Here is a 24,589-nt window from a genome sequence, read left to right on the forward strand (position 1 = left end):
AAGATTTATTTGAAAGTCAGGGTGACAGAGATGTTCTGTCTTTTGATTTACTCCTCCCGTAGCTGTAACAGCAGGGCTGGGCAATGCAGGAGCCAGAAACTCATGGGTGTCAGGGGCCCAAGTACTTAAGCAATCTTTTGCTGCTTTCCCAGGTGTATTAGCAGGAAGTTGTATTGGAAGCAGACAGCTGGAACTCCAACTGGCATGCTGATTTGGGATTTCAGTTTCTTTTTTTTTTTTTTTTTTGACAGGCAGAGTGGACAGTGAGAGAGAGAGAGAGAGAGAAAGGTCTTCCTTTGCCGTTGGTTCACCCTCCAATGTCCGCCGCGGCCGGCGCCCCGCGCTGATCCGATGGCAGGAGCCAGGAGCCAGGTGCTTCTCCTGGTCTCCCATGGGGTGCAGGGCCCAAGCACCTGGGCCATCCTCCACTGCCCTCCCTGGCCACAGCAGAGAGCTAGCCTGGAAGAGGGGCAACCGGGACAGAATCCGGCACCCCAACCGGGACTAGAACCCGGTGTGTCGGCGCCGCTAGGCGGAGGATTAGCCTAGTGAGCCGCGGCGCCGGCCGGGATTTCAGTTTCACAAGCAGTGGCTTAACCTGCTGTGCCACAATGCCTGGCCCATTAAATGATTTTTTGATTTTTTTTAAAGAAAATTATCTGTAGCAAAGCCCTTGTTAAATCAGATAATCATCTAATTAACAGAGGTTCTAAAGAGTAGAATTCAAAGTAGCAGGGACATCAAAACAATAGTGTCTAAAGTGAATTGAATATCATTTTTCAGACATTGTGACAGGTGCTTTTTGTGCATTGTCATATTTAATGCTCCTAAGAACTCATGGGGATTTTACAGGGCAGAAAACTGAAGCTCAGAAAGGTTGAGTAACTTGATTAAGAGCTAGACCAGGAAGTTGAAGTCTAATTTTTTAAAGATTTATTTATTTGAAAGTCAGAATTACACAGAGAGAAGGAGAGGCAGAGAAAGAGAGGTCTTCCATCTACTGGTTCACTCCCCAGTTGGCCACAACGGCCAGAGCTGCGCCAATCCGAAGCCAGGAGCCAGGAGCCTCCTCCGGGTCTCCCAAGTGGATGCAGGGGCCCAAGAACTTGTGCCATCTTCCACTGCTTTCCCAGGCCATAGCAGAGAGCTGGATCGGAAGTAGGGCAGCCAGGACTTAAACCGGCACTCATATAGGATGCCGGCACTGCAAGCTGCAGCTTTACCACTGAGCCAAGGCCTGAAGTCTATTTGTCTTTTTTTTCTTCTTTTTAAAGAATTTATTTATTTATTTATTTGAGAGGTAGAGTTACAGTGAGAGGGAGAGACAGAGAGAAAGGTCTTCCATCTGCTGGTTCACTCCCCAGATGGGTGCAATAGCTGGAGCTGCACTGATCCGAAGCCAGGAGCCAGGAGCCTCTTCCTTGTCTCCCATGTGGGTGCAGGGGCCTAAGGACCTGGGCCATCCTCCACTGCTTTCCCAGACCACAGCAGAGCTGAACTGGAAGAGGAGCAGCCAGGACTCGAACTGGCACCCACATGTGATGCCAGCACTGCAGGCGGAGGCCTAACCTACTGCGCCATGGCACCGGTCCCTCTATTTGTCTTTAAAACCTGTGTTTATTAATCTATCTGATGAGGTTTCAGGTGCAGTATTATCTCGTGATGTGGTGACTGGCTCTGTCCAAGAATCATCACTTGGAGAAAACAGCTTGTGTTTTGCCTTAGAAGGCAGAGCCAAGCCATGAATGTCATCTTTCTGGTGGCTTCTTGAGCAACTGACACTTGGTTCAACGAGAGTCCTTGGACTGATTTGGAACACCCATAAAACTCCTAAAGTGGGGCCCATGCTGTGGTGCAGCGGGTTAAAGCCATGGCCTGCAGCGCTGGCATCCCATATGGGTGCGGGTTCGAGTCCCGGCTGCTCCACTTCTGATCCAGCTCTCTGCTATGGCCTGGGAAAGCAGCAGAAGATGGCCCAAGTCCTTGGGCCCCTGCACCCACGTGGGAGACCCAGAGGAAGCTCCTGGCTCCTAGGTTCCGATCAGCTCAGCCCTGGCCATTGCGGCCATCTGAGGAGTGAACCAGCGATAGAAGACCTTTCTCTCTCTCTAGTTCTACCTCCCTCTGTAACTCTGTTTTTCAAATAAATAAAATAAATCACTAAAAACAACAACAAAGAACTTCTAAAGCAAGGCCTAGAAAGTTATAGAACTGGGAAGAATTACCATTATGCATTTGTGTCTAGTTTCTGTAAATATCTCCAGAACTAATTAGAAATGATTCTGAGAACTAAGGAGGAATATTAAAGTCTGATATTAGATTACGTTGGTTTCTACCCTTTCTCTTCTGCTCTTTAGACAAAAGAATGTGATTTCTTGCTAATACTCTGCTTCCCAAGATAGTCAGGATTCTCTTCTTGATATTGAGTATTGTGATGTCTTTCTTAATGTTCACATTGAAGATATATTTTCCCGAGACAAAATTCCTATTGTCGTGGGAGGAACCAATTATTATATTGAGTCTCTGCTCTGGAAAGTTCTCGTTAGTACCAAGGTATGTTTAGTTTGTTTGTAATTCACTTAGGAATGGTTCCTCTTTCTTGCTAGCTAATTTCAGTGGGAGGAGGGTTGGTTCTTGCCTATTTCTTATACTCAACAACTGTAATTTTCCTACTTAATATTCTGAAGCAAATGCCACCTCCGTATGTGAAGTGTGCTCCCTCAGGCTGGCCTCAGGGCAGGGGCTGTGTGTGGGAAAGTGCTCCTGTGTGGCTTAATTAGCATCTTTCTCTAAGTTAACAGTGCATCAGTCTGATTCAGCGTTTCTTGGCTGGCAGCACAATATATATGTCAGGGAAGTGTCCACACTGACCCTTTGTGCCTGCAAAGAGTGAGCCTTTGCAGTTGGTAATGTACTGGCAATTCTGTTCTGGTCTTTGGTCACCTGGCTGAAAAGACTGGACTCCTGGAAATGTTAAAATAGGTGTGGTAACACCACTACCTGTTTGTACATCTGAGAAGGAAGTAGCGTAGCTGAATACTTCCCTGTGCAGTAAATCCTCCTTCCCCTTTGTTTGCTGTGGCGTCAGAACACTTACCACAGCATATTGGAATTTTTCGTTTACGTATCTCTTGCTGTATGGCAAGATCGACTGATTCACCTCTATTCTGTATTCCTAAGCATTAGCAAAGTGCCAGATGCATGTTCACTGTCTCCTTGTTGAATTAAGTTTACTCTAAACCTTCATGTAATAGCCCCAGGAGATGGGCAGTGAGAACACAACTGACCGGAAAGTAGAGCTTGAAAAGGAGGATGGCCATGAACTCCACAGGCGCCTAAGCCAGGTTGACCCAGAAATGGCTGCCAAGCTGCACCCACATGACAAGCGCAAAGTGGCCAGGTAAGAAAGCCCTGGTTCACCAACCCTGCATTCCTGTAGAGTTGGGGGACTGCCAGCTCTTGAGTTTGCCTGGTTAAGGAGAGTTTTGGTAATAGCCATTAGGGGAGATAGATCTGTCGTTCTGGCTCAGCAGGTTGGGAGGCCCTGAGTTACTGCCTCCAACTCCCTCATAAATAGTTGCATCCTACTTTGTTGTTACGTTTTAAATGCATAGTACAATATCGTTTTTCCCTAGGGCCTATGTAATCTTGCTTCATTTTGTATTTGATCTTTGCTTGTATAACAGTTTTCATATAAATTTCTTCTGGCATGCAGTCCGTTTACATTGTGATTTGGGTTTCATAATTGGTTGTGCAATGCTGAGTTCTGCCCCAGCAACTTTCCCAGTGGGAGGTGGATTTTATAAACTGTCTCATAGATCAGCTCCCCTTTGCACATGGAGATTTTCTTGTAAGGATGAAAGGTGATGAATGAACTCATAAGGTCATGTTTGCTTAGATTGTTTTGACATTGCAGCCTCATGTTAGCTTTAGTTTTCTGCAGTGTTGGGAGTGATACAACATCTGTCATAGTAGAATGCCTGACAAAGGACCTGTTCTATGGATGATTGTACAGATTATTAATGGTCACATCTCATATTGATAGAGGTTATGAAGTATTCCATCCAAATGAATTTCCTAGATCCTTTTTTCTTTATTCCCCAATAAAATTTAATACTAAAGACTAAGATCTCAGGCCAGGTTGTCCTTGGAGAGCCTCGTAATATTGTAATGGCTCAGCTTTTTTGGCCTCTTAGAGGCAGTCTAACCCTGGGGAGAGAATACATGTTCTAGATGTATAAAGCTTATACTTTTATTTTTTTTTTTTTAAAGATTTATTTATTTATTTGAAAGAGTTACACAGAGAGGAGAGGAAGGGGGGGGGGGGTCTTCCATCTGATGGTTCACTCCCCAACTGGCTGCAATGGCTGGAGCTATGCCGATCTGAAGCCAGGAGCCAGGAGCTTCTTCTGGGTCTCCCACATGGGTGCAGGGGCTCAAGGGCTTGGGCCATCTTCTTCTGCTTTCCCAGGCTACAGCTAAGAGCTGCATAGGAAGTAGAGCAGCCAAGTCTCGAACTGGCGTCCATATGGGATGCTGGCGCCCCAGGCCAGGGCATTAACCTGCTGCACCACAGTGCCGGCCCCAAGCTTATACTTTTTAATGTCCCAACATTTTATCTTAAACAATTTAATAGAAACCTTTGAAAAATTCAGTTTTATATTTTTATGACAGGATTCTAGAGCTCGATCTTTGTTATTCTCTCCTTTTTTAAAAAATTTTAAAATATTCTCTCATTTTTTTATTTTTATTTATTTGAATGACAGGGTTACAGAGAGAGGTAGAGACACACAGAGAGAGAGAGGTCTTCCATCCACTGGTTCATTTCCCAGATGGCTGCAACGGCCGGAGCTGTGCCGATCCAAAGTCCAGGACCTTCTTCCGAGTCTCCCACGTGGGTGCAGGGGCTCAAGGACTTGGGCCATCTTCTACTGCTATCCTAGACCATAGCAGAGAGCTGGATTGGAAGAAGAGCAGCTGGGACTAGAACCAGTGCCCACATGGGATGCCGGTGCTTCATGCCAGGGCATTAACCCACTGCACCATAGCACCGGCCCCTGTTCTCTCCTTTTACTAGTCTTTCTTGTTACCTCCTCATTTTGATGCATCTAAAAGAGCACAATACTTGAGTTGGTCTTAGTAAGAGGCAGTAGGTTCCAAGCATTATATAGCATTAAGGACTTTTTCTATCTTCCTTTTGATTTGAAGTTGTATTCGAACCTCCAGATGAGTGAGATATCCATTACTGCATTATTTGCCCTCTCATAGATCCTCTTTGAGTGACTGGTGATACTGAAAAACAAGGGGTCTCTACTCTTGTGTTACGGTTTCAGGAAGTAGAATTGGGTCAGGAAGGGAAAGATCACTTTCAAGTTGATAAGTTGCAATCACCCAGAGTGGTGCAGTATAGATTTGGGTATCAAATTACCTGGGACTGCTTAATATAATAGAAAGCAATGGAAGTGGATTGTAGCTTAAGAGTAAGTGTGTGAGTTCTTTCCTCGGTGATCTTTGTGCCAGTAGAGTAGTGGATTAGTCAGGAGCATTCTTCATTAATTTTAGATATATTTTAAAAGAAAGTTGATGAGCTGGATATACAACATACTTTCCTACTGTGGGAAAGGCACTCCAGCGAGACCAGACCTGTTGGCTCTTAACAAAGTGTCCCTACAAGCTCTTTATTGCTTACCTGGAAATGAGTCCCATTCTGTTGAAGTCTGTTGTTTCTCAACGTATTTAACTGATTTCAGAAAAATTTGTGTGTTTAAAAGAATAATATTATTTCTTATTCTATCTAAAGTTTTCTTGAGTTATGATAGGACTGCAATAACCCTGGACACTCATGTTTTGGGGACTTAGGCAGTGAAAATGACAATGAGATTTCTTTTCTTTTTTCTTAAGATTATTTATTTGAAAGGGAGAGTTTCAAAGAGAGATATTTTCCATCCGTTGTTCACTCCCCAAATGGGTACAAGTGCTGGGGTTGGTCCAGGCTGAAGCCAGGAGCTTTTCGGTCTTCACATGGGTGCAGGGCCCAGGCACTGGGGCATCTTCTGCTCCTTTTCCCAGGTGCATCAGCAGGGAGCTGGATTGGAAGCAGAGCAGCCAGGACTTGAATCGTTGCCCAAGTGGGACGCTGGCACTGCAGGCCACTGCTTAACCCGCTATGCCACAATGCCAGCCCCAACAATGAGATTTCTGTAATGAACAGCCTTTCCCCTTGTTTCACTTGTATATGAATATTCCTAATGGCCTATATGAATGTGTCACCCTTGCCCCTCACCCTGTCCCTTTTTGAACACCTTAGGAGCTTGCAAGTGTTTGAAGAAACTGGAATATCTCACAGTGAATTTCTTCATCGTCAACATGCAGAAGAAGGTGGTGGTCCCCTTGGAGGCCCACTGAAGTTTCCTAACCCTTGCATCCTCTGGCTTCATGCTGACCAGACAGGTAAAGGCCCTTTGATGTCCTAGCGTCTGTCTGACATGGAACTTAGGGTGATAACTTCCTACGTGAGGGAACTTCAAAAAATTTGTGGAAAAATGGAGTTAAAAGGTGAAATTTTTTAGCCGGCTCCATGGCTCACTAGGCTAATCCTCTGCCTGCGGCGCCGGCACACCGGGTTCTAGTCCTGGTTGAGGCGCCGGATTCTGTCCCGGTTGCCCCTCTTCCAGGCCAGCTCTCTGCTGTGGCCCGGGAGTGCAGTGGAGGATGGCCCAAGTCCTTGAGCCCTGCACCCGTGTGGGAGACCATGGAGCACCTGGCTCCTGGCTTCAGATCGGCGCGGTGCACCGGCCGCAGCGGCCATTGGAGGGTTAACCAACGGCAAAGAAAGACCTTTTCTCTGTCTCTCTCTCACTGTCCACTCTGCCTGTCCAAAAAAAAAAAAAAAGGTGATTTTTTTTTTAAAGCAAAAAGTTTTTAGATCCATGCATAGTTTTTCATAATATACATATCTATGAACTAAAACTCCCTTATATATGAAATGCTTAGGACCATAGGTGGCTCGTAATAAACACGAAACAAGTGTTAATTATTAAATTTATCATCACTGCCATTATTCATTGACTTAGGCACAGTGCCACTACCAGATATCTATCTGGAAAGGGAGGAAAGGCAGCTGTGGCACTAGGATAAGATATCAGGAGTAGAGATAGGTGTTATAGCACAGTGGGTTAAACTGCTTGCATCCCATATTGGAGTACTTGGTTGGAGTCCTGACCACTCTGCTTCTGACCCAGTTCCTCATTAACGTACATGGGACGCAGCACATATGGCCTAAACACTTGCATTCCTGCCACCCACGTGGGAGACCAGGATGGTGTTCCTGAGTCCTGGATTTGGTCTAGCCCAGACCTGGCTATTGCAGGCATTTGGAGAGTGACCTAGGGAATGAAAGATCTTTCTCTTTCTTTAGCTTTCTCCTTGTCAATCTGCCTTTAAAAATAAATAAATAAATAAATAAATAAATATCTTTTTTTTTAAAAGTTTATTTTTTATTTATTTGAGAGGTGGAGCTACAGAGAGAGAGAGAGAGAGAAAGATAAAGAAAGATCTTTCTATCCATTGGCTCACTCCCCAAATGGCCACAATGTCTGGAGCTGAGCTGATCTGAAGCCAGGAGCCTGGAGCTTCTTCTGGGTCTCACATGTGGATGCAGGGGCCCAAGTACTTGGGCCATCTTCCACTGCTTTCCCAAGCTATAGCAGGGAGCCAGATAGGAAGAAGAGCAGGCCGGCGCCATGGCTCATTTGGCTAATCCTCCGCCTGTGGCACCGGCACCCCAGGTTCTAGTCCTGGTTGGGGTGCTGGGTACTAGTCCCAGTTACTCCTCTTCCAGTCCAGCTCTCTGCTGAGGCCCGGGAGGGCAGAGGAGGATGGCCCAAGTGCTTGGGTCCCTGCACCCACATGGGAGACTGGGAGGAAGCACCCGGCTCCTGGCTTCGGGTCAGCGCAGCACCGGCCGTGGCGGCCATTAGGGGAGTGAACCAATGAAAGGAAGACCTTTCTCTCTGTCTGTCTCTCACTGTCTATAACTCTCTCTGTCTCTCTCTCACTGTCCACTCTGCCTGTCAAAAAAAAAAAAAAAATTTTATTTAAAAGGCAGAGCAACACAGAGAGATCTTCCATCCACTGGTTCACTTCCCAAATGGCCACAACTGCCAGGGTTGGGCTAGGCCCAAACCAGGAGCCAGGAGCTTCATCTGGATGCAAGGGCCCAAGCACTTGATCCATCTCCCAATATTTTCCCAGGCGCATTAGCAGGGAGCTGGATCAGAAGTGAAGTAGCCAGGACTTAAAACTGGTGCTGATATGGGATGCTGGCATCATAGGTGGTAAGCATTTCCCACTACACCAAAATGCCAGCCTTCAGAATCTATACTTTTAATCCTAACATTATACTGTCTGTCCACATAATAATTACATCTTTTCAGACACAGCTCATAAGTTACCTCTACAAACTGGTCCCTGACTTCTCCCAGTGAAGGCTCATCATCCCTCCTGTGGCCCCACAGCACTCTGCATCTGTTCTAGCCCAGCAGTGATAACCATTGCAGTATATATCTCATGGTTTCCTTCACCAGACTGGGAGCTCCTGAAGAGCAGGCACTGTTTCCTTTTCATCTCTGACATCCAAGTACTATGCAAAATACTCGGCACTTCATTGAAAGCTTACTGAATGTTTGATGAACAAGTTGTTAGTATCACAGGGGACAGCAACAAGAGTACCATCAGCCCAGCTGACTAATTCTCATTCTCACTTCTTAAGCCTACTGCTTTTAGTATAATCAGTGACCCAGCCTCCAGATAAAAAGGTCTTCCTTTTGCTGTTGCCAATGGCCGCCGCAACCTGCACACTGCGGCTGGCGCACCGCGCTGATCCAAAGGCAGGAGCCAGGTGCTTCTCCTGGTCTCCCATGGGGTGCAGGGCCCAAGCACTTGGGCCATCCTCCACTGCACACCCGGGCCACAGCAGGGAGCTGGCCTGGAAGCGGGGCAACCAGGACAGAATCCGGCACCCCGACCAGGACTAGAACCCGGTGTGCCGGCACCGCAAGGCGGAGGATTAGCCTAGTGAGCCGCAGCGCCAGCTAAATAAATAAATATTTTTAAAAAATACAGATTCTGGAGCTGACCATCTCATTTCAGATTTGTGTTCCATTGTCCTCTCTAGCTTGAGTTTAAAAAAAAAATTTTTGTTTACTTATTTTCATTTTATTTGAAAGGATAGAGACAGAGAGAGATTGATCTTTTATTTAGTTGCTTGTTCACTCCCTCAAATGCATGCAACAGCCAGGGCTGGGCCAAGCTGAAGCCAAAAGCCTGGACCTCAATCCAGGTCTTCCATATGGGTGGCAGGGACCAAGTACAAGCTATCATCTGTTGCCTGCAAGGGTGAGCATCTTTGTAAGTTTTAAGATGAATTAGTCTCTCTCTGCCTTTGCTTCTTTATAACTCTGCCTTTCAAATAAATTAATAAATCTTTTTAAAACAACCAAAAGGTGGGGGGCGGTGCTGTGGTGTAACAGGCAAAGCTGCTGCATGCAGTGCCGGCATCCCATATGGTTGCTGGTTCGAGTCCCAGCTGCTCCACTTCTGATCCAGTTCTCTGCTAATGTGCCTCTGAAAGCAGTAGAGGACAACCTGAGTCCTTAGGTCCCGCACCCACATGGGAGACCTGGAAGAAGCTCCTGGCTTTGGGTTGGCCCAGCTTTGGCCATTGTAGCCATTTGGGCAGTTAAACCAGCGGATGGAAGGTATCTCCTTCCCTCCCGCCCCATGACTGCCTTTCAAATAAGTAAATAAATATTAAAAAAATGATGAGTTAGTTTACATTTTTGTGCCCCGATTGTTCTGTAAAATAGAGAAGGCAATAACTATATATATCTCCTGGTATAATTGAGGATTAGATGAGTTGATACATATGGGATACTCAGAATATACCCAGTGCATGGTAAGTAGTCAATAAATGCAAGCAGTTTGGGAAGATAGGAAGAAAGAGTTTACTATCATTGCAGACTAAGACATAGAGATGATAGAGATGTAGAATAGCATAATTGACTTTTTTCCCCAAATTATTCTGTTTGTGGAAAAATTTTTCAGTAATTAAGTTTTGTTAAGTGAAACTTACACAATTCATCGGGGTAACTGAATCATAATGAAGTTCTGTTTGACCACCCCATCTAAGCAGTTATGACCTCTTACTACAGACAGAGATCTTCCATTTACTGGTTTACTCTCCAAATGCCCACAACAGCCTGGGTAAACCAGGCGGAAGTCAGGAGCCCCCAATACAGTCTAGGCCTCCTATATGAGTGGTAAGGACATAAGTACTTGAACCCTCATATGTTGTCCCCCAGGGTGCACACTAGCAGGAGGTTGGAGAATCTGGGACTCACCAGGCACTCTGATGTCAGATAGTGGCATTCTAAGCTGTGACTTAAATGCTGCATTAAACCCCTGCCCCGACCTCTTATTACTCTTTGCTGTTTTGTCGAGTTCTATAGTTGAAAATACAACTAGGATGGCTTTAAATTAAAATTCCTTATTCTTGTCCGAGGAAGAAGTTCTTAGGTAGAAAATTACACAAAGTTAAAGTAACAAATATAATGAAAAAAGTAGAGAGGTAGATCAAGGGACTCTCAGCCACCTCTGAAACATATATTCTATGCAAGAATAAACTATTTGTCCTTCATAGTAGCTGTAATTGTAAGCTCTCTTTCTTATGTATGTGCTTCATTCTGGCTATTTTTATTTGGAGTTTCAGTCTTAATGTGTGTAAATTTAATATGAATTATGTAATCTTTGAAGTCCAAATATTTTCTTCCATTTGAACAAATTTGCTTTTTGGCAGGCTGTTCATTCACCATGAAATATATAGCAGGCACCCACAACTTGTTGGTTGATGAACTAATTTGATTCAAGTTCTAGATGAGCGCTTGGATAAGAGGGTGGACGACATGCTTGCTGCTGGACTGTTGGAGGAACTAAGAGATTTTCACAGACGCTATAATCAGAAGAATGTTTCAGAAGATAGGTGAGGATTTGGCTGCTACCCTGACCTGCTCTCCATCCCTTGCCTGTGGTTGGCTTCACATCTACTTATTTATGTGCCTTGGTGGAAGGAGGTTTGGTATACTTATTACAGTTGCAGTTTTCTAATCTTTCAGACATTCCTGAGGAGTTACTTTTTGAGGAAGTAACCTGGGACCTGGCGGGGAGGGTAGAGGAGAATTTCAGAGTCAGTAACTGCTCAGGATCTTAGTTCTCTCATCTCTGAAATGAAATGGCTCAGCTAGATCATCTCCAGGCCCCTGCTAGCTTTCAGAAGCAATGGCTCATCCGTTGATGCTCTCCTGTTCCCAGCCAGGACTATCAACATGGTATCTTCCAGTCAATTGGCTTCAAGGAGTTTCACGAGTACCTGATCACTGAGGGAAAATGCACACCAGAGACTAGTAACCAGCTTCTAAAGAAAGGTGTGAATTCCTCCTAGTCTTGGACATCCTGGGGTGACAGAATACCTTGCTGGTATGGTCTGAGAAAGTACTGAGGCTGGAAGAGTTCCAAGTAGCCCTCTGCTCAGAATTGAGACTTTGATCCAGCATGTCTAAGTGTACTGACTTTTTCTCCTGGGCGGGGTGGGGCTGCCTCTTGCAGGGTCAGAAGTGATTACCTGGATGTTCTTTTATCCGCCATATCTTTCAGGTATTGAGGCTCTGAAACAAGTAACTAAGAGATATGCTCGGAAGCAAAACCGATGGATTAAAAACCGCTTTTTGAGCAGTAAGTCTCATTTTTTTCCTACCCCCAGATTTGTTTTCTTTTAAAAAAAAAATTATTTATTTATTTGAAAGTCAGAGTTATATAGAGAGGAGAGGCAGAGACAGAGAGAGAGGTCTTCCATCTACTGGTTCACTCCCCAATTTGCCACAAAGGCTGGAGCTGCGCCGATCCAAGGCCAGGAGCCAGGAGCTTCTTCCGGGTCTCCCACATGGGTGCAGGGGCCTAAGGACTTGGGCCATCCTCCACTACTTTCCCAGGCCATAGCAGAGAGCTGGATTGGAAGTGGAGCAGCTGGGTCTTGAACTGGCGCCCATATGGGATGCCAGTGCTGCAGGCCAGAGCATTAACCTGCTGCGCCACAGTGCCAGCCCCCAGATTTGTTTTCAGTAGACTAGTTCTCAGCTCACCCAGAAAATGCACTTTGGTTTCTGAGCCTGTTCTAAGATTTTGGACCTGACTTGGGGAAGGTCTCTTGCATAAGTGATTATTCAAGAATATTTTCTTGGGCCGGTGCCGCAGCTCACTAGGCTAATCCTCCGCCTTGCGGCGCCGGCACACCGGGTTCTAGTCCCGGTCGGGGCGCCGGATTCTGTCCCGGTTGCCCCTCTTCCAGGCCAGCTCTCTGTGGCCAGGGAGTGTAGTGGAGGATGGCCCAAGTGCTTGGGCCCTGCACCCCATGGGAGACCAGGATAAGTACCTGGCTCCTGCCATCGGATCAGTGTGGTGCGCCAGCCGCAGCGCCCCAGCCGCAGCGGCCATTGGAGGGTGAACCAACAGCAAAAGGAAGACCTTTCTCTCTGTCTCTCTCTCTCACTGTCCACTCTGCCTGTCAAAAAAAAAAAAAAAAAAAAAAAGAGAGAGAAAGAAAAGAAAAAAGAATATTTTCTTTTCATATCTTAGGTAAAAAAAAAAAAATCAAGTTTCCATTGAGTCTGTTTTACTTCTTGACCAGATGGGGACTGGCCGCAGACAAGTTAAGAGTGACACAACAGTCAGTATCTTAGCAGAGCAGTGTTTCAGGCTGACTGGAACGCCAGTTTTTTTTTTTTTTTTTTTTTTTTTTTTTACAGATTTATTTATTTATTTGAAAGGCAGAGGGACAGAAAGGAAGATAGACAGACACATAGATTGTCTGTCCTCTGGTTCACGCCCCAGATGACTGCCACAGCCAGGGCTGAACTCTTATCTATCTTGGTCTCCTATATGATTGGCAAGGGTGCAAGTCCTTTGGCTGTCATCCACTGCCTTCCCAGGCCCATTAACAGGGAACTGGATCAGAAGTGGAACAGCTGGGACTTGAACTGGGGCTTCAGTATGTGATGCCAGCATCACAGGTGGCTTAACCTGCTGCACCACCATGCTGGCCCCTGGAACTTTCATTTTGTACCTGAAGAGGAGTCAGGTTTCTGTCAGTGCGCTTTCTTAATTATCATGGTTTTAGATGAGATGAGCAATATAAAAAAACAAACCTTTACCACTTTTCCCAGCATCTCCAGATACATGGTGTTTGAGTTTGCTTTAACTGAAAGTTTAGTTAAGGGAGTGGAATTCACTGACTATGTGCTGTGTCTTTGGCACTGAATTTGGTGCTATATAGACTTTTTATTTAACCTTCAAGGTAGGTGTTATTTTAAATAAGAAAGTGAAGGCCTACATAAGTTAACTAACTTCTAAATCCCAGTTACTAGGCATTAGAGAGTGAAAAAAGGCTGGCCCCAAAGTCCATACTCTTTGCTTTATACTGCTCTTCCTGTTTCCATATCTATGTCAGCTAAACATAATTAGTATTTGCATTGGATAAGAAATTGTTTGGTTATGAGCTGAAAGATGAATTTAAATGAAATTCCAATTTTATCTTGTGGCTATTTTGTAAGTCTACCTCTGGATCATCCCATATTTACCTTTTTTCCAGTAGACTTCTGCTTTCGGTTACAGATAGGGCCAACTGAAGCCTACCCCCCTCCTCACTGCCTCCTTTCACCCTGATCTGTGGTGCCACCACTCATGGCTGTGCTAGTTGTCTCCAACTCCCCCGTGTCAGCTCTCTACTGGGATTCTGGTGCCAAGAGTCTCTTTATGTTTTTTTTCTTCAAAGCCCTCTTTTCCCGGCATGTCCTGTTAGAAGTCTGAGTAGCAGCTGAAGTTCAATACTACAGATTTCTAATGCATCTTCTCTTCTTCCCAAGTCTGACAAAAAGTCTATAACAAAAGACTTTTTTTGTAATAATTTGGAAGTTCCTACTGTGGTCAAACCACAGTAACTCCCCCATGTCTGAGCTGGGGTGGGGTGGGGGCACAGTGTCATATGCCTATTCCTCGGGTGTCTGCCGGCACAGTCCTGGTACTACAGTGAAAGGCACAGCTGCCCTGTAAATCAGGAACTGCATGTGATTGGCCAGCGCCGATCTGCTGGGATATGGTTCTGGCAAGGAGCCAGAGGGACTTCCCCACCCCAGCTTGGCCTTGGACCTGAGCCAGAAATAGCAGCTGGGAGCCGAGAACTTGTTGAAAGGTGCTTAGACAGGGCACAGAAGCCCAACAAAGGGCTTAGAGGAGAAAGGAAAATGTAGAGTGGCCTGGAAACAGGTGCAGAGCTTAGCCAAGGCCAGGTGTGCTGTGGGTGCCGCCTGCACTCTCCTAGTCTCACCTTTCCTTGTGGTGGCAGGTGCAGCCCAGTCCAGTCTATGAAGAATCTTATTTGTGGTTGGCACAATCAAAAGGCCAGCACCTGCCAGCCGTTGGCATCCTGATGCCTTTGATGTTTTGTCCATGGGCGATGCTCTTTGCCTTTAGGCAACTGACTTAACCTAGCCATGAAGGGGATGGAGTGTGTTTGTAGGCTGGGTCAGCTACCCGAAGGGACTGAGCTCTTGCAGTGTTGTTGGTTGAGAAGGTGAAGTGTTCTGCTACCTCCAGGCTCGTTTCCATTCCAAAGTGTTTACCACAGGGTGCTTCTTGAATACTCCTCTAGATTGAGGTGTTTTTTTTGTTTTTTTTTTTTTTTTTTTTTTAAGATTTATTTATTTCTTATTTGAAAGGCAGACTTCCAGAGAGATAAGGAGAGACAGACAGAGAGAAAATCTTTCATCTGTTGGTTCACTCACCAAATGGCTGCTATGGCCAGGGCTGGGCCAGGCTGAAGCCAGGAGCTTCATCCAAATCTCCCGTGTGCAAACAGGGGCCCAAGCACTTGGGCCATTCTCTGCTGCTTTCCCAGGCACACTAGCAGGAGGCTGGATTGGAAGTGGAGCAGCAGGGCCTTGAACCTATACCCTAATGGGGTGCTGGCACTGTAGGTGGAGGCTTAATCTGCTATGCTACAATGCCAGCCCAGAGATCTAGTTCTTAAAAGAAGTGCTTCAGCTTGATCATCTCCAAGGCTTTTTAGTTCTTGGATTCAAGCAGCAATTTGGTATGTTGATCCCAGCCCATGATTTTTTTGGCATGCTGCCAAGGAGTATCATGAATGCTAGGATAACTAAAGGGATACACACTGAATGTCTCTTATCTGTAATGCTTCAGATCAGAAATTTTTGCCATTTTGGAGTTTTTTGGATCTTGGGTTATTTGTGTGTACGTAATGAGATATCTTAGGGATGGGGCCCAAGTCTAAACATGAAATTCATTTGTGTTTTATATACTTAATCTTGCACATATAGCATGAAGCTAGTTTTATATAATATTTCCATGTACCTGCATTTTATTTATTTGAAAGACAGCGTTACAAAGAGAGGAAGGGAGAGATAAAGAGAGAAAAGAAAGACCATGCTCTGCTGATTCACTTTTCAAATGTCCAGGCTGAGCCAGGCCAAAGCCATGAGCCAGGAACTTCTCATAGCCATGTCTCCCACCTGGGTGATAGTGGGCCAAGCACTTGGGCCATCTTTTTCTGCTTTCCCAAGTGCATTAGCAGGGAGCTGGTTTCGAAGTGGAACTCAGCACTTATTTGGGATGCTGATGTCACAGGTGGCAGCCAAGTATACTGTGCCACAGTGCCAGCCCCTGCACCTGCATTTTAACTATGACCTATTGCATGCGGTCAGTTGTAAAATTTTCCACTTGTGGTATCACATCAGTGCTCAGATTGTTTCAGATTTTGGAGCATTTCAGCTCTCATAGCATTCTGGGTTTTGGATTTTCAGATTAGGGATGCAAGCCTGAGACTAGTCTGTTCCTAAAGAAAGCTGTGAGCTCTCTGGCCACAGAGTGACCTTACTATAAGGTAGAACTAAGAATGGGCACCTATCTAAAAATGTTAGTGTTTTTCCTCTTGTGATGTGTTATCTTTTTTTTTTTTTTTTTTTTAAGATTTATTTATTTGAAAGGCAGAGAAAGAAAGGAGGGAGAGAGAGAGTCTTCCAGCTGCTGGTTCATTCCCCAAATGGTCACAATGGCTAGGGCTGAGCCAGGCCAAAGCCAGGAGCCAGGAGCTTCATCTGAGTCTCCCACATGGGTGCAGGGGCCCAAGCAGTTGGGTCTTCTTCCACTGCTTTCCCAGGCTATTAGCAGGGAGTTGGATCAGAAGTGGAGCAGCTGGGACTCAAACCGGCACCCATGTGGAATGCCAGCACTATAAGCTGAGATTTAATCTTCCACACCACAGCCCTGGCCTCAGGGCTCAGATGTGTCATCTTTATGTGTTAGCCCACACAGTTGTCACCTGAGTTGTTGTTGCTCTATTCTGGCTTCCTGACTGATCTGGAAGATGCTGCATTTGAGTTTCTGGATTTTACAGTTGGATTTACTGGCTGCTTTTTAGGTCTTTCTTGGATTGTGGTTCATGTTTGTCATTAGAATGAATAGCATGGTCTGAATGTTTATTCCTTGGACACTGTGTGTTTCCCTTGAGGATTTTTGGAGTCCTGAGAGGAGAATAGGTTGGGTTTTGTAAGCTGACCTCTCACAACTTTTCTTTGTCATCATTAGGACCTGGTCCTAGTGTCCCACCAGTGTATGGCTTAGAGGTATCTGACGTCTCCAAGTGGGAAGAGTCTGTTCTGGAACCTGCTCTTGAAATAGTGCAAAGTTTCATCCAGGTGATTATTAATTATCATACCGTCTGTTGTCTGATTTTCAGAGCACTTTCCTTAGCTGACACCTTTATTGCTATGTTGGGGAAGCAAGCCTTATTTTCCATAGAATAAGGCAGAAGGGCTGGCTGCTTTTAGATCCATAACGGCTGTATTTCTGCTTTTACATTTAAAAAGGTTGTTCTTAAAATCTGTTCACAACTCACCTGTTCTGTTGGATGAGAAAAAGGAATCTTGAATCCCACTCCCCTTAATATCAGAAAGTTATACTTAAAATTTGTTCACTCAGATACCTCCCCACCCTCCTTGTTCTTTTAGGGCCACAAGCCTGCAGCCACTCCAATAAAGATGCCCTACGATGAAAATGAGAACAAGAGGAGCTATCATATGTGTGACTGCTGTGATCGCATTATCATTGGGGACCGCGAATGGGCAGGTAGCGTATGAGGAAGGGCATGAGGAAAGCCGTGCAGATGTCACATTGACTTCCTGAAATTTAAGATCTTTGAAAGACTGAATTCTGCAGTCTGCTTACTTACAAAGGGACAGCCAGATTATTCTAAGAGTCTGTGCTTAAATTCCTCGGAGGCTTTCCCAAATCGTTGGGGAGTCGTCTCTATTCTGAAATTCGAAGGAAGATCGTATGCCCTCTAGCTTCAGCTAGAATACAAGTTTTATACTGAGAATTTTTTATACTGTTGACTTTCTAGAGCTCCGTTGACTTCGTGATCTTGCCTTGGAGGAGTTTCTTGACCTTTCATGTTTTCACTCAGTGGGGGTGAGTGAGGCTTTTGAGGAAAACCAGGCAGTTCATCCCAGAGAAGCCGAAGCATAGCTGGGAGGGAGCAGGACGTGCAGTTACTCCTTCTCGGTACGGCCTTCAAAAGTATTATCTTCTTGTGATTTTTCAAGTACTAGGTTGAAATGGTGGGAGTTGCACCAACTGTGATGGAAGGCTGTTAAAGCAAACTGTGAGAGCAGCCTGTCAGACATATATGTGGACAGAGTGGTGCCACTCCAGGCCCAGGCCTGTGCTCAGCTTCTGCCATAGCTGCATTGTACTCCACCGTCAGATTTCTGTCGTCACCCAATCAAGTCCCAAAGGGTTTCTTCCCCAAGCCTTGAATTTACATCATATTTAGAAACATGTGTGAGATTCACTCATTTTAGGCACAGTAGGGTTTATAGTTTACGCAGTGGCTGGAATCCTTCTGTTCAGAGTTCTGCATTGCATGGAATTCTCAGAGAAGTACAGCCAATGGAATGATTAGGTCTACTAACTGGTAACCCAGGCAAAATGAACTCCATTGTCAGACTGGGGACGGCTGTGATTGCCCAGCCAGCAGAAGAAGCCTCGATTGTCGCTGGTTTATAATGATGAAAGGGGAAGAGAAAGAGAGTGTTTGATTGTTTTTTCTAAAGGAAACTTAGTGGTTCGATTTGTCGAATGTCCTTCAGGGAGAGCTCAGAGCAGCAGCATGTGTGAGCCGTTGTACGCGCTGCCTGTGTGAGCCCTTCTATAGTGCCATCTGTCCAGTCCTCGCTCCCCTCGCCTGCTGCCAGGGAGAGCCGGGCCAGAGCTCCGTTTCTGCCTTAGGCGCTAGCTGGAGAACAAAGCCGATTTTTCTCCCAAGTAAACTTTTCTTTGACTTCTAACCTTTTCCTTACTTATTCTTGCTTCTAGCCCCTTAAAAATGATCCTTTAAATATGAGTAAAAGAGAATTTAGTCTAGTCATCTATTTCTTTAGGTATTCCCAGATGAGATCGCCTATATGAGTTAGACGGGGAGGGGGACCGCCTTGGGGTGAGAGGCAGACACTTGCTATCAGACAGCAGTGGCCTTTCAGCTTTATTGCACCTGACTGACTGGGGCAGCATGTAGGGAGATTGGGAGCCTTGTGGGTCAGTCCTTCAAATGGCTAATCTGACACAGGTTGGGGGGGTGGTGAGGCAGGACCACCCGTGAGATCAGGGAAGAAGTGGAACAGGCAGTCATATTCCTGGCATTTGTAGGACTGGGTACTGCAATGTGAGGTACAACATGGCATCTGTCCTGCAGTACACACAAGAATTTGAAATGCATCTGAAACAGGAAGCCCTGCACTATAGAGACCTGATTCTGGAAAGTGGGATCTCTTTCCAAGGAGCTGAAGATCTAACCAAACAAGTACACCTGCTGTGGGACGCTGGACACAAGGTGTAAGACCTCTCTAAACCTGGAGAAGTGTAAAGGAGATGAGGCAGGTAGCAGGGCGCACTTGAAACATGGTCGCTTACTCTAGTTTGCTAGCTAACTATTGTAATAAACCAAACAGCCATACCGGTGTGCCTGTTGACACAGTTATTTATTGTTAAAGAAAAGGATTGTGTAGTTAATTGTGTTTATTTTTAGAATTAATCCTAGAAAATCCTAATTTTATTTGATTGACTTGATTTTTTTTTTTTTTGTCTTATCAGCTCATATAAAATCCAAATCCCACTTGCATCAACTGAAGAAAAAAAGAAGGTTGGAATCAAATGCTGTCAACACCAGAGAAAGTCAGAGTATCTCCCCTGATTGTGACAGAGAACTTAAAGAGAAGGGGTGCCCAGGGCAGAATGATGCAGAGCTGATATGCAGCACATAAGAGACATATTCAGTAACCTTGGTAAAGGTGGTGGAGACCCCATTCAGGAGGGCGGGGCCTTCTCTCCTATTCTGGGCTGAGGAGTGCTATGCACAAAGCCCCCGCCATTTTATTTCATTTAGTGTTGTGGCTGTGAACTGTTCTCTGAAATGGGAGTGGCAGACCTCGTGAGCTCCTTGTGTGGCTGATGTGTCTGGCAGTGACGTATTTCCAGAGGGATTTTTTTTTTCCTTTGAACCTTATAGGTTTAAAGAAAGGCACAGATTGTACATTTTTATACTTGTGAATCTCTTAAATAGTGAATACCAGCATTCACTATATCCCTTAAAAGAAGTTTTTTTGTTCCGGACGCCAGCTAAAAATATCTCATGTCCAGATGCTTTTGTAGATGACTGAAGTATTGTGAGCTGCAAATCAGGAGGTCTGGATCTGAGTGAATTGCAGGAAAGAACCAGCCCCTGTGAAGTGATCAAGTGAACACAGATAGTTCTTGGAATTCCTGAGAGCAAGGATCAGATCAAGGTGTGGGACATGGAACTTGAAATCTAAAGACTTTGAAATGTGTTGAGCTGCTCCTTTGTGGTAAGACACTATCACTGGTGTCTCTCTATTGAGTTATAAATCCATATTCTTGCTGAAAGTTAAATAAAGAAAAAGTCTGCAGGAGCCTTTTTGATGCTTAAAAAGATAGGTATGTTCACATATCGTTTATATACAATATGCTTTTATTAACGTGGTAACTTTTCAACAGATTTGACCTTCATAGATCATGCTGTCTTCACTTGTGTAGCAGGTGTTTGCTGAGCATTTGTATTCCTAGAAAACATCCAGACAGACTCTTTTTGTAGATTTGTTATTTCTAGTTGAAATCCTCTTTCTGGAATGACCGGAGCTGCCAGCAATATTATATAAATATTTATTTATATGTAACATGAAATTAAACATTTTGCACTTGTAATTCACAGCATTGATACATTCACAACACTGTAAGTCATCACTGTTATTTTCAAAACCTTTTCATCACTGAAAACAGAAACTCAGTGCTCATTATGTAATAATTTCCCACTCAGATTTTTTATTCAGAATCTACTGGACTAGGCTAGTGGATACAGGCTAGAAGGGCTGGCTCTGTGGTATAGTAGGTTAGGCTGCTGCCTGCAATGCTGACATCTCTTATGGGCAGCAGTTCGAGTCCTGGCTGCTCCACTTCAATCCAGCTCTCTGCTATGGCCTGGGAAAGCAGTAGAAGATGGCCCAAATGCTTGGGCCTCTGCACCTGCATGGAAGACCCAATGGAAGCTCCTGGCTCCTGGCTTGGGGCTGGCCCAGCCCAATCTGTTGCAGCCATTTGGGGAGTGAACCAGCAGGTGGAAGATTCTTTCCATATCTCTGCCTTTGAAATAAATAAATGAATAAATCTTTAAAAACAAAAAAACAGAGATGCATGAGCTGTGCAACTTGTTTTCAGGGACTTGCAAAGTAGACTTATGTATACACAAACAACCAGTCTAGATGGTAGAATACTGAAGGTCATAAAATTTGCATGGGGGCAGACATTTGGTGCAGCAGTTAAAGAGCTGTTTGGGATGGGATAGCCACATTCCATATCAGAGTGCCTGGTTTGAGTCCTGGGTCTTCCCAGGACTTCCTGGGAAGTCCTGCTAATGCTCATTAGCTTCCTGCTAATGCTCATTGTTGGAGGCCATAGGTGATGGCGCATGTACTTGGTTCCTTGACACTCAAATGGGAGACCCAGATGGAGTTCTAGCATCCTAGTATTGGTCTGGCTCAGTCCTGGCTGTTTTGGGTGTTAGGGTAGAGAACCAGTAGGTGGAAGATCTCTGTCTCTATCTCTGACTCTCACTGCCTTTTAAATAATAAATAAAGGAAATTAATAATTTTTAAAAGTATTTATTTGAAAGGCAGAGTTAGAGAAAGAGCTTCCATCCACTGACTCACCCCCCAGATGACCACAACAGCAGGGCTGGGCCAAGCTGAAGCCAGGAACCTGGAATTGCATCTGGGTCTCCACACATGGAGCAGGAGCCCAAGTGTTTGGGCCATTTTCATTGCTTTCCCAGGTGGACTTAGCCAGAGCTGGATCGGAAGTAGAGCACTTGAACCAGTTCCCATATGGGATGCCGGCATCAGGTGGCAGCCTAATAGGCCGTACCACCACAACATTGCCAGCTTTTAAAAAGCCAGGCAGAATGTTATTTTAAAGAGCTGTGTAAATTTTTAGTTTAGAGGGGAGAGGGAGGGATCATGGAAGAAAGAACATTTCTGTTGGACCTTAAAAAGCAATTCTCAGGTGTTCCCGTGTACATACAAAATGACACAGAGGAGGCCGAGAGAAAGAACTATAACTTGATTGACTTTTTTTTTTTTTTTTTAAGATTTATTTATTTGAAAGGCAGAGTTACAGAGAGGCAGAGGCAGAAAGAGAGAGGTCTTCCATCCGCTGTTTCACTCCCCAGATGGCTGCAATGGCTGGAGCTGGGCTGATCCAAAGTCAGGAGCCAGGAGCTTCCTCCAGGTCTTCCACGCGGGTGCAAGAGCCCCGAACTTGGGCCATCTTCCACTGCTTTTCCAGGCAGTAGCAGAGAGCTGGATCAGAAGTGGAGCAGCCAGGACTTGAATCAGCACCCATATGGGATGCCAGCACTGCAGAACAGGGCTTTAACCTGTTACACCACAGTGCCGGCCTCTTGATTGACTTTTTAAAGCTATGGAATTACAGAGCTTCATCCCCCACTTTGACTGATTTGACTCAAAAATAAATTTATGGTTTTTTTTTTAAAGATTTATTTATTTATTTGAAAATCAGAGTTAACACAGAGAGAGGAGAGGCAGAGAGGTCTTCCATGCATTGGTTCATTCCCCAGTTGGCTGCAATGGCCAGAGCTGCACCAGTCCGAAGCCAAGATCCAGGAGCTTCCTCCGGGTATTCCCACATGGGTGCAGAGGCCTCAGGATTTGGGCCATCTGCTTTCCCAGGCCATAGCAGAGAGCTGGATTGGAAGTGGAGCAGCCAGACTTGAACCGGTGCCCATATGGGATGCCAGCACTGCAGGTGGTGGCTTTACCTGCTATGCCATAGTGCCGGCCCCAATTTATGTTCTGATCAAAGAAGAAATCATCTTTGTATCTACTGCATTTTGTTTTCTATGTGATATAATTTTCGCAGTGAGTTTATTCCCTAAGAGCTAACGGTGGAAAGCTACATTTCCCCGCTAGGAGTGGAGATGTGTATTTGCTATGAGCCCAGCATTGTCAGGCACTTTGTCACACAGCCCTGGGGGGAGATGCTGTTCCATTGAGTTACCCAACTGGGAGAGCAAGGCCCTCCAGCCAGGAGTGGCAGAGCTGGAGGTGAGGCGAGGGCTGGAGACTCGAGCTGTTCAGTGCTGTGTTGAGCTGGATCTTTTTAGTGAGGGGCCTTGGGCTTGGAGATGTTCTTCACCCAAATTGCTAAATATAGAAATTTCAGTGGACAAGCAGGAAAAACTAGTTGCAGCAACCCTACCTCAGAAAGTCTATTCCTTCTATCTGAAGTACCTGGAGCAGTAGCTTCTCATAAGAATCATTGCAGTCTAAGACAATTGGAAAGCATGATTGATACACACACACACACACACACACACACAATCAAAGTACCTGATATCTTTGAAGTGCTTGCTAAGTTCAAGGCACTGTGGGCGAGTCCACTGCTCCTGTTTTTTAGAAATCAGATCCAGCAAGGTGGGATTCCTTCACAGCATCAAAGAGCCTGTGGCAGGCAGAGTACTCACTGGAAACCTGCCCGTTGCCCTGGTGGGAGTGTTGCCTGGGGTACACCTCCTGCTCCTTGCCTCCTGCCCTCAGGAACTTTGCTGTTAAGTATAGAGAGGGAAACTAGTTCTGCCTTGTCGAGAAGAGAGTCGCCAGCCCCTTCTTGTGCAGATGGGGAAACAGGCCCAAAAACATGATTCCAAGTCAGAGCAAGTTTGACAAAATCAGGACAAACCTCAGGTCACCTCTCAACTACTAAATCTCACTCCAGTCTTATTTGAGATCTGGGAGTGACAGCGGAGCAGCGCTGGGCTATTGGCCCATCCTGGAGTGAGGATGAGGAGTGCTGTCTTGCAGCATCCGGCTTTAGCTAATCCCCGGACAGGCGAGGCCCTGCAGTCCAGGTAGCCGGAGTCTCTGTTCTGTCACCAGCAGTGCCGTCTAAATGGCCTTGGGAATTAATCTAATGAATTCCAACACTCAGCAAGCTATGAGGTCTATCTGCCTCTGTCAGTAAAAATCTTGGTTACATATTAGACATACAGATCAGACCATTGTAAGAAACATTGAAAGCCGGTGCTGCGGCTCACTAGGCTAATCCTCCGCCTAGTGGCGCCAGCACACCGGGTTCTAGTCCCGGTCGGGGCGCCAGATTCTGTCCCAGTTGCCCCTCTTCCAGGCCAGCTCTCTGCTGTGGCCAGAGAGTGCAGTGGAGGATGGCCCAAGTCCTTGGGCCCTGCACCCCATGGGAGACCAAGATGAGTACCTGGCTCCTGCCATTGGATCAGCGCGGTGTGGCGGCCATTGGAGGGTGAACCAATGGCAAAGGAAGACCTTTCTCTCTGTCTCTCCCTCTCACTGTCCACTCTGCCGGTCAAAAAAAACAAAAAACAAAACAAAAAAAAACTCTTAAAAAAAAAAACACATCGAAAAGAGTTGGATTCTTAGAACGTTATGCTTGATCTTTAGGGCTAAGCAAGAGCATAGCTCATCTGTAGTCCAGGGGTATAGTTTGAGCCTTTGTGACTTGGTAATTATTTGTATATTGCTCCTCAGTTCCACATTCTACGTAGGGTTTTTCCACTGAAAACAAATTGCACAGCACAACGTTTAAAACAAAAAACCACCATGTACACACACACATTGGTTTTTATGAATGCAATGGCCTGTTTCTGTCCCCAGTGCCTAGAAACAGTCAAATATTTATGAATATTAATTGCATGGATGCATAAAAGCTAAATGGGTCTCTACATAAATAATCTGTTTCAGTCGTTAAATACCCTTTAGCCAGGATGAGGAAATCTTGGGATAGTAGCCACAGGCAGGAACTTCATTGTTTGATTATCACCTACTTGGGCAGTTAGGGCTGTTTT

General features: G+C 45.4%; 1 protein-coding gene across 15 annotated transcripts in view; it reads left to right on the forward strand.

The window, feature by feature from the left end:
* The window catches only part of TRIT1 (tRNA isopentenyltransferase 1), a 59,759-nt gene extending 39,648 nt beyond the window's left edge, over positions 1-20,111 (forward strand). For 3 of the 15 annotated variants that reach the window (XM_089300930.1, XM_017346427.4, XM_002715728.6), the window contains exons 3-11: positions 2,455-2,553; positions 3,255-3,400; positions 6,308-6,450; positions 10,927-11,038; positions 11,368-11,480; positions 11,710-11,787; positions 16,714-16,823; positions 17,136-17,253; positions 19,276-20,111. In XM_089300930.1, the coding sequence (XP_089157056.1) occupies positions 2,455-2,553; positions 3,255-3,400; positions 6,308-6,450; positions 10,927-11,038; positions 11,368-11,480; positions 11,710-11,787; positions 16,714-16,823; positions 17,136-17,253; positions 19,276-19,445 (1,089 nt within the window). In that variant the 3' untranslated portion in view covers positions 19,446-20,111. Of the gene's footprint in view, positions 1-2,454; positions 2,554-3,254; positions 3,401-6,307; positions 6,451-10,855; positions 11,039-11,367; positions 11,481-11,709; positions 11,788-16,713; positions 16,824-17,135; positions 17,254-17,527; positions 17,689-19,275 lie in introns of those variants that run through there. The other 12 variants (XM_089300927.1, XM_089300937.1, XM_089300934.1 and 9 more) reach the window with 12 other exon arrangements.
* Positions 20,112-24,589: the final 4,478 nt, after the last annotated feature.

The sequence above is a fragment of the Oryctolagus cuniculus genome, chromosome 7, assembly GCF_051225735.1.
Source record: "Oryctolagus cuniculus isolate XC-2025 breed Fujian yellow rabbit chromosome 7, ASM5122573v1, whole genome shotgun sequence".
NCBI classification, from domain to species: domain Eukaryota; kingdom Metazoa; phylum Chordata; class Mammalia; order Lagomorpha; family Leporidae; genus Oryctolagus; species Oryctolagus cuniculus.